We start from the raw sequence: 10,342 nt of genomic DNA on the forward strand, positions 1-10,342 counted from the left end.
AAAACAGAATTTTAATTTAAGGTTACAGAGGCAATGTACACACACACTGTGTGCTAAGAGGTCTAGGACCTTCTACTGATAAGAGAAATTACTGATACTTTCTTGTCCTTAATCACCCCAAACACATATATCCAATACATTAGCAAAATCCTACCAGTTCTACCTGTGCAGGTAGCTTCAATTTGCCACCTACCTCTCACATAGATTCCCACACTTACTCTTCCCACACTTACTCTTCTCTTTTAAAACAGATATTTTAATTCATAGATACAAAGGAAAACATAAACATGTGAGAATAAATATGGACTCTCAACAGAAAAATGGAAGATCAGAAGAAGACTCAGTGGAACTTCCAGAGTTGAAGGGAAAAAAAAAAGCAGAAAGCCCCAAGTGACAATCTTAAACAGTATAATATGTGTGACTGAAATTTCAGAAGAGAGGAGATATCAACAGGGAGGAAAAAAACTATTGTAAATAATGGTCAAAAAGTACAATGTCCTATACTTGGAATCTATGAAATTGGTTTTTTATTTTATTTTATATATTTTATTTATTCATGAGAGACACAGAGAGAGGAAGAGACACAGGCAGAGGGAGAAGCAGGCTCAATCATTGGACCCCAGGATCACGTCCTGAGCCAAAGGCAGATGCTCAACCACTGAGCCACCCAGGTGCCCCCTATGAAATTGTTTTTATTTTTATCTTTTTTTTATTTTTTTAAGATTTTATTTATTTATGAGAGACACACACAGAGAGAGCACGACATAGGCAGAGAGAGAAGCAGGCTCCACGCAGGGAGCCCGATGTGTGACTTGATTCCAGGACTCTGGGATCACACCCTGGAGCCAAGGCAGAAACTCAACTGCTGAGCCACCTAGGCTTCCCCTGAAATTGTTTTTATTAAATATTTATTGAAGCATACAGTTAATTCACTGGGTACAAAGAAAAATTTAAACAAATTTGATGGCTTTCTTTAAAAAGTGAAAATAGGTCTAATTAGATACAAAACATAAGCCCGCTGGGATGTCTGGGTGGCTTAGTGGTTGAGCATCTGCCTTTGACTCAGGTCATGATCCTGAGGTCCTGACATTCCCTGGGGTCCCACACTGGGCTCCCGCTGGGAAGCCTGCTTCTCCCTCTGCCTCTCTGTGTTTCTCATGAATAAAAAAATATTTAAAAAGCAAAAAAACACAAAACATAAAACCACTGATCCCAGGAGCGAAATGGACCCAAAATGAAATAAACAAAAGACACCACAATGTGACAAATGTCTAAAAACCAATGATTAAAAAAAAAAATCCTAACATGGAAGGTTGGGGGAGGACTGTGGCAGTTATTTTTCTAAAAGTATAACAACTGGGATCCCTGGTTGGTGCAGCGGTTTAGCGCCTGCCTTTGGCCCAGGGCGCGATCCTGGAGACCCGGGATCGAATCCCACGTCGGGCTCCCGGTGCATGGAGCCTGCTTCTCCCTCTGCCTGTGTCTCTGCCTTTCTCTCTCTCTCTCTCTCTCTCTGTGACTATCATAAATAAATAAAAAATTAAAAAAAAAATAAAAGTATAACAACTGAATTTTCATCAGATGCAAGACTAGCCAGAAGACAATGAAATACCTTTATGAAGTAGGCACCACCCCCACAATAGAGCCCAACATGGGGCTTGAATCCATAACCCTGACAGAAACCTGAGCTGAGATCACATGTTAAATACTTAACTAAGCCACCCAGGTGTCCCAATGAAATATCATTTTTTTAAAGATTTATTTATTTAGGGACACCTGGGTGGCTCAGTTGGTTGAATGTCTGCCTTCTACTCAGGTCATGATCTCAGGATCCAGGGATCAAAATACACGTAGAGCTCCCTGCTTGGCAGGGTGAGCCTGCTTCTCCCGTTCTTCTCTGCCCCTCCCGCCCACACCCACACCCCTCACACACACGCTTGTGCTGGAGCTCTCTCTCATATCTCTCTCTCTCTCTCTCTCTCTCTCTCAAATAGATAAATAAGGGACACCTGGGTGGCTCAGTGGTTGAGCTTCTGCCTTCAGCTCAGGGCATGATCCCAGAGTCCCAGGATCAGGTCCTGTACCAGACTCCCAGCATGGAGCCTGCTTCTTCTCTGTCTATATCTCTGCCTCTCTGTGTCTTTCGTAAATCGATAAATGAAATCTTTTTAAATTTTTATTTATTTATCTTGAAGAAAGAGAGAAGAAGAGAGCACATGCATGCACTCAAGGGAGGGGAGGGGCAGAGGAAGAAAGAGAAAGAGAATCTCAAGCAGACTCCTTGCAGAGCACACAGCCTGATGAGGGGGCTCAATCCCATGACCCTGAGATAATGACCCGCGCCAAAGGCAGATGCTCAACCACTGAGCCACCCAGGCATCCCAGTGGGCTTATGTTTTGTATCTAGTTGGACATATTCTGAGTCAGATACTTAACCAATTGATTCACCCAGGTGCCCCCTGTCTTTTTTGTTAAGAACGGTTTTTTAAAGATTTTATTTATTTATTCATGAGAGACACAGAAAGAGAAGCAGAGACACAGGCAGAGGGAGAAACAGGCTCCATGAAGGGAGCCAGATGCAGGACTTGATCCTGGGACTCAAGGATCACACCCTGGGCCAAAGGCAGGTGCTAAACCGCTGAGCCACCCAGAGATCCCCAAGACCAATTTTTTAAAAAATTTTCAAAAGCAATTTTTTTAAAGGTCAGTGACAACAGCAGCACTGTTTTACATTTTGCAAATTTCATTAGTGTGTAGCTTAAGAAAATAGGAGTCTTAGGGGCACAAGGGTGGCTCAGTCAGAGAGGACTCCACCTTCGGCTCAGGTCATGATCCCAGGGTCCTGAGATTAAGCCTCCCACGGGGCTCCCTGCTCAGTGGTGAGTCTACTTTCCCATCTCCCTCTGCCCCCCTCCTTCTTGCCACTTTTGCTCAAATAAATAAATAAGAAAAAAAAAAAAAAAAAGGAAGTAAAAAAGAAAATGGCATCTTAGAGACCACAGAGGTCCTGAGTTCACACTTTAAAAACTGCTACTGGGGATCCCTGGGTGGCTCAGCGGTTTAGCGCCTGCCTTTGGCACAAGGTGTGATCCTGGAGTCCCGGGATCGAGTCCCACGTCATGCTCCCAGCATGGAGCCTGCTTCTCCCTCTGCCTGTGTCTCTGCCTCTCTCTCTCTATCATTCATAAAATAAATAAATAAATAAATCTTTAAAAATAAAAAATAAGAAATAAACTGCTACCTTAAAAAAAAAAAAAAAAAAACAGGGCAGCCCCAGTGGTTCAGCGGTTTACTGCCACCTTCAGCCCAGGGCATGATCCTGGAGACCCTGGATCGAGTTCCACGTTGGACTGCCTGCCTGGGGCCTGCTTCTCCCTCTGCCGGTGTCTCTGCCTCTCTCTCTCTCTCTCTCTCTCTTTATCTCTCATGAATAAATAAAACCTTTAAAAATAATAATAATAAATAAAATAAAAAAATAAAAAAAACACAAAGAACTGTTACCTTTGAGTGACCATTAAAGACTGAGGGAAGGGGAAAGAAAGATTGAGAGAAAGAAAAGGAGAAACAGATTAAATCAATAGAAGAGACAAAATGGAACTTTAAAAATGTTCAATTCTGAAGTCAGAGAAGGAAGAAACAAAACAAGACAAATAGAACACAAATAGCAACATAGTAGACTTAAATCCAACTATTTTGAGAATTACTCTCATTTACTCTCATTCAAAAGGCACACATTGTCAGACTGGATAAAAAAGATCTTTGTTTACAAGAGATATGCTTTAAACATAAACAATACAGGATTGGTAAACACTGATTATAAGGAAAATGGAGTTAACTATACTAGTGTCAGAAAATGAAGGCTTCAGGGCAAGAATATTACCAGAAATCATAAAGATAAAAGGATTAATTCATCAAGAAGACATAATTCCTAAACATATATGCCCTTACTAACAGTTTTAAAATTCATGAAGCAAAAACTGAAATAAAAAGACAAATCCACAATTACAGTTGGAAATGAACACTCATCTTCAGCAATTGATTAAAAAAACTAGTTGGAAAATGAGTAAGAATATAGAAAATTAACATTATCAACCAACTTGATCTGACATTCATAGACTATCACACCCAAATGTACAATACATATTCCTTAAGTGCATAAGAACCTGCGCCAAGATCGAACATATCTGAGCTATAAACAAATATCAATAAATATAAATGAATTAAAATCATAGAATATGATCTGACAACAATTACATTAGGGGTCAATTTTTTAAAAATGTGAAATAGGGGGATCCCTGGGTGGCTCAGCAGTTTAGCGCCTGCATTCGGCCCAGGATGTGATCCTGGAGACCCGGGATCGAGTCCCGCGTCGGGCTCCCTTCATGGAGCCTGCCTCTCCCTCTGCCTGTGTCTCTGCCTCTCTCTGTCTCTCATAAATAAATAAATCTTTTTAAAATAAAAAAATAAATAAAAAATAAAAAATGTGAAATATACCCAACTATTTGGTATTGAAGCAATACATTTCTAAATATCTCATGGCTCAAATAAAATCTCATAATGGAAATCAGAAAACATTTTGAACAATATATCAAAATTTATGGGTATTAACCAAAGCTGTGTTAGAGAAAATGTATAGCTCTAAATGTTAATATTATAAACAATAAGGATATAAGATTAATGACCTAAGTTTCCACTTTAAAAGAAAAAAGGGGGCGCCTGGGTTGCTTAGTGGTTGAGCATCTGCCTTTGGTTCAGGTCATGATTCTGGAATCGAGTCCCACATCAGCCTCCCCGAGGGAAGCTTGCTTCTCTCTCTGCCTATGTCTCTGCCTCTGTGTGTCCCTCATGAATAAATAAAATATTTAAAAATAAATGAAAAGATTAAAAAAAGAGAGAAAGTTAAACCCAAAGTAAACATAAGAAATTATAAAGATATGAACAGAAATAAGAGAAAACAGACGTGCAGGGCACCTGGCTGGCTCAGTGGGAAGAGCGTGTGACTCTTGATCTTGGGGTTCTAGTTCGAGCCCCACTTTGGGTATGGAGATTACTTACATACATAAAATTAAAAAATAAAAAGGGGGGGGGGACTCCTGGGCGGCTCAGCGGTTGGGTGTCTGCCTTTGGCTCAGGGCATGATCCCAGTTCAGGGATTAAGTCCCACATCAGGCTCCCTGTGAGGAGCCTGCTTCTCCCTTTGCCTACATCTCCGCCCCTCTCTCTTGTGTCTCTCATAAATGAAAAAAATTTTTAAAAATACACAAAAAAGGAAACAGATGTGCAATGGATATAAATCAAAGCCAAAAGTTAGTTCTTCAAAAAGACTAATAATATTACTAAATCCCTAAGTACAAAGACTAGAGAAAGAAAAAAGAGAAAACAATACCAGGAACAAGACTGAAGACAATTACAGATCCTATAAGCATTAGAAGGACAATAAAGGAACTGTATGGACAATTTTGCCAATAAATTTGATAACTCAGATGAAATAGGCAAATTACTAGAAAAACTACAAAAACTGACAATCTGTTGGTAAGTGCACATACATTTAGGAATGTTATGATCCTTTTACAGACATAAAATGAAAGTATGCTTTGGCCCAGTTGTGCTGGGAACATGACCTGGGCCAAAGATAGATGCTCAACCGCTGAGCCACCCAGGTGCCCCGAATATGAAAAAAACCTTGATAGGGAATATTTCCCAATTCATTTTTGGAGGTCAGCATTATCCTAATACTACTAAAACTAGATAAAATATTTCTGAAGAGCAATTTCCTGCATAAACATGGACACAAAAATACTTAACAAAACATCAGCAAATAGAATCCTGTGATATATAAAAAATAACAATACATCATGACCAGCTGGGGATTATTCCTAGAATGTAAAGTTAAATTCACAATCAATAAAATCCACCACATTAACAGAGTAAGTGGGTGGCAGGCATTAAGGAGGGCACATGATGTGATGACCATTGGGTGTTATACTACATGTTGGCAAATTAAAAAAAAAAAAAAAAAGAGAGAGAGAGAAACAAAAAATGCTGGCAAACTAGGAATAAAAGAAAAACTTTCTTAATTTGATAAAGGGCATCAATGGAAAAACCTATAGCCAGTATCATACTTAAAGGTGAAAGATCTAGAATACCAAGAGGTCCACTCTTACCACTTCAACATTCTACAAAAGTCCTAGAAAATGCAATTTAGAAAGAGGTAAATAAGAAGCATAGACTTAAAAGAAAAAAAAAAAAAGCCAAATTAAAAGGGAATAAAGTTTGTCTTTATTTGCAGATGACATGATTGTGAAGAAAATCTTTTTAAAAATCTAAAAAAAAAAACTGGAGAAAAGGGAATCTAGCAAGGTTGTAGAACACAAGGTCAATATACCAATAAAAAAAGCTTGTATTGTTTTTAAAAATATTTACAGTATCGAAGATAGAAATCAATTTAACAAATATGCGAAAGACCTTTATATAAAAAAAAACAAGAAGTTATGGGACGCGCCCGTGGCTCAGCAGTTGAGCGTCTGTCTTCAGCCCAGGGCATGATCCTGGAGTCCAAGGATCGAGTCCCACATCCGGCTCCCTACACGGAGCCTGCTTCTCCCTCTGCCTGTGTCTCTGCCTCTCTCTCTCCCTCTGTCATGAATAAATAAATAAAATCTTTAAAAAAAAAAAAAAACCTACAACACATTACTAAATAAAATCAGACAACATAAACAAATGGAGAAACGTGTCATAAATGAAAATGTACTCATGCACTGTATTAATTTTAATTAAAAATAAAATCTTATAAAGAAAGCGACTGTATACAGTACACAATGGAACCAGACAGAAAAAGAGTTGATCACTTTTCTAAGGAAGTTCGTTATAATTCCAGTCAGGGGCAACAAAAATGTGCTCGAGACAGTACTAGTACATGCTTAAAAACCCAGCTTTTCCATTAGCTACAAATTTACAAATTATATAGTGGTGTTCAAAAGTGAGTCCAAAAATAAAATAATAAATAAAATAAATTAAATTAAATAAATTTTAAAAATAAAAAAATAAAAAATAAAGAGTCCAAGAGTACACTAGCACAAGCCAGATCTTTGCAGGGCACAAGCCTTCCAACAAGACGTTGAATGTAAAGTACAACCTCAATGCATCTTTCCTTCCCTCCGTATTTTACGTTGAGCCTTTACTAGATTTTTGAGTTCTAAGAGGGTGGTCCTTGGGGCGCTGTAGAATGTGGAGTCTGGCCTCAGAACACCTGATGTCAAGTTCAGGTTCTTGAGCAAATCAACTAACTTTCAGAGTTCTCAACCTCTCTACTACGCACCGCTAAAATGGAGACTCTCAATGCCTAAAAAGAGGGAGATAACCGAATTACTGTAGAAACGAAATAACAGACCGTAAGCAGCAAATAGGCTCTTTCGGTTTGCATTTTGAGAAGTTCCGTCTAATAGGAATCCCGTGAGGGGAGAACACGTGAACTGAAGGAATTTCGGCCTTGGGGCTCCGGATCCCTCCCGCCGGGCTCAGGAGGACCGTCCGGCACGAGCTCCCGGGCCCAAAGCCTCGGGCACTAGGGACTGCCGCGTCACGGCCTCTGGGGGGTGCCACGTCCGCCCCGCACGTGGCCCTACGGTCGAGGTCTGGGGCATCTGGCTTCATTTTGACAGTAATAAGCGCCACCGTGTAGTGCCGGTGACGCCTGCGGCAGGACCAGAGCTCACCTCCGAACTTACACCACCAGGCAAAACGCCGGCTGCCTCGGGCGGACCTGGGTCAAGAGTCCGAGCCCTGAGGCGACCGCCACCCCCGCCCCAAGGTCACCCGGGGGCCGGACTCGCCCTCGCCGCGCCTCCACGCTTGGCGCGTGGTCCGCGCGCTCCGCCCTGAGGTTGGGACGCCCCGGGCAGGGCACTTCCCTCCAGCGCGCACTTCCCCGGCGACGACGCGAGCCCAGCCGCCGCTCGGCCTCTTCGGACTCTACCCCCGTCGGCCAAACGAACCGACAGGTGCCTCCCCGCCGTCCCCGACGACTCCCGGACGAGCGCGGCGTCCGCCGCAGCCCGCGTCCCCGCCCCCTGGCTCACCTGCACCACGCACCAACCCAGCGCATCCTTCTGGGCGTCCGGAGGGACAATGTTCCGCGGCGAGAGGCCCGGGTGCAAGAAGTGAACCATGGCGACCCCCGTCGGCGGGGCGTCAGGACAGAGCGGGCGTCGAGGCGGGACCCGGATCCCGCGAGAGGAAGAGCCGATTCCCGCCCGCAGGCAGCTGAGCAGCGCCGGCTCCCAGGCAGCGCACGCAGCGCTCACGCCGCTCCGTCCCGGCCGCAAGAGTTTGAAACGCCCGGCGTGACGGCGCGCACGCGCCCGCCGCAGCCTCGCCCCTCCCGCGGAGGCCGGACCGGCGCACGCCCCGCCCCCAGGGTGGGCCCTCCCCCCTCCCCCCTCCCCCCTCCCCCGCCGACCACTACCTCGCCCTGTCACGGCCCTCCCGCCTCCCCTCCCCCCCCCTGCGTCCCCTACCCCCCTCCCCCTCCCCCCTACCGCGCCGGCCACTACCCCACCCTGTCAGGGTCCAACCGTCCTCCTGCGGGAACCGCCTTCGGCCTGCTCTACCGGCACACCCACCTTCTCACCTCTCTGAGACCCACTGCCCTCCAACCCACGACTCAGTGACTTAGACCGCTTTCCTGTTGCCTCTCTAAAGCCTGCGCACAAATACGCTCAATGAAGTTGGGAAACAGAATATATTCTTGTTTTTTATTTTCGTAACCTCTACACCTATCGTGGGGCTCGAACTCACAACCCAAGATCAAGAGTCGCAGGCTGTACCCACTGAGCCAGCCAGGCACCTGTAGAATATATATATATATATATATTTTTTTTTTTTTTAAGACTTTCAGATATATGTTTAAAGACCTCTCTCCTAAAACTCGGGCAGCAGGCACGTCTATTACAGTAGCCTTCTCTGTTTCTACTCTTACTGACATTGGAGGAATCAAATGCCAAAACCACGTCTGACCTTAATCCACAAAACCAACTACTTTACTTTCTTCTACCTACAGGATACCAAGAAGATCTTTATAACTTGCTCCAAGAAAGAAGCCCTCAAAGAGCAGGAAATTAGTACATTTCAGCTAATTTAAGAAAAAATATACCTTGAATAGCATAATTCTAAAGAGCATGAGCCTTTATGGGATCCCTGGGTGGCTCGGCGGTTAAGCATCTGCCTTTGGTTCAGGGCGTGATCCTGGAGTCCCCAGATCGAGTCCCACATCGGGTTCCCTGCATGGAGCCTGCTTCTCCCTCTGCCTGTGTCTCTGCCTCTCTCTCTGTGTCTCCCATGAATAAATAAATAAAAATCTTAAAAAAGGGGGGGGGGGGGCAGCCCTGGTGGCTCAGCGGTTTAGCGCCGCCTTCAGCCCAGGGCATGATCCTGGAGACCTGCATCGGGCTCCCTGCATGGAGCCTGCTTCTCTCTCTGCCTCTCTCTCTCTCTCCCTGTATCTCTCATGAATAAATAAATAAAATCTTAAAAAAAGAAAAAGAATTTAAAAATTCTTAAGGATGGTGTTCTGTAAGATTCTACATAGTCTGTTCTCTTCATGCCTTTCCACCCCAGCACTGTTGGACTCCTTGTTATTCTCATGGATGGCTCTCTTACCTCCTTCAGGTTTTTGCTCAAATACTGCCTTATCAATAAGGACTTCCCTGGCTGTGATACATTAAATAGCAATCCACATAATCATTGCCATGCCACCTCATACTGCTTGTCTCTCTTCCTCTGCTTCCATTATTTGTTATGCTATTTATTTTATTTCTTTCTTTTAATTTTCTGGCTGCTTCTCTCTAAGGAAAAAAAGAAGTAAGCTTTATGAGGACAAAGACTTTATTTTGTTGTATCCCCAGGCCTAAAACAATGACTAACTTTTCGAAGGGGTCAATAATATTTGTTGAAAAAATACGTGGCTACCTGGAAAAAATGAATTGTACCTCTAGAGGAAAGTTTCTCTGAAATCAGAGACAAGGTTGTATCTATTTAGGGAAGGAGAAGTTTTTGATAATTGGTTCCACTATCCCTTTCTCTCTTAATTTCTTCTATGCTTATCCTCCACCTATTTGTCAGTTTTGCACTTCAGTTTGACAGTTTTTGAAGATTCAGTCCATGGTCCTAATTGACCTGTTACTAGACTCATCCCTTCTAATTCTTCAGTGAGTGCTCTCCCTAAAACACAAATCTGACCACCTTTCTTCCCATTTCCATGTTCCCATTGTCCTCAGAATGGAACCCAAACTTCTTAGGATGGCTTTCAATGGCCCTTCATGAGCTGGCTCCTGGTTACCTCTCT

At 43.4% G+C, this 10,342-nt stretch overlaps 1 protein-coding gene across 7 annotated transcripts in view; it reads right to left on the minus strand.

The window, feature by feature from the left end:
* ZYG11A (zyg-11 family member A, cell cycle regulator) overlaps positions 1 to 9,279 on the minus strand; it is an 85,502-nt gene extending 76,223 nt beyond the window's left edge. For 3 of the 7 annotated variants that reach the window (XM_038537514.1, XM_038537510.1, XM_038537507.1), the window contains exon 1: positions 8,079 to 8,273. In XM_038537514.1, coding sequence (XP_038393442.1) covers positions 8,079 to 8,168 — 90 coding nt within the window. In that variant the 5' untranslated portion in view covers positions 8,169 to 8,273. Of the gene's footprint in view, positions 1 to 8,078; positions 8,275 to 9,151 lie in introns of those variants that run through there. The other 4 variants (XM_038537513.1, XM_038537512.1, XM_038537511.1 and 1 more) reach the window with 3 other exon arrangements.
* Between the last annotated feature and the right edge of the window lie 1,063 nt (positions 9,280 to 10,342).

This window comes from Canis lupus, chromosome 5 (genome assembly GCF_011100685.1).
Source record: "Canis lupus familiaris isolate Mischka breed German Shepherd chromosome 5, alternate assembly UU_Cfam_GSD_1.0, whole genome shotgun sequence".
In the NCBI taxonomy this organism is placed as follows: Eukaryota; Metazoa; Chordata; class Mammalia; order Carnivora; family Canidae; genus Canis; species Canis lupus.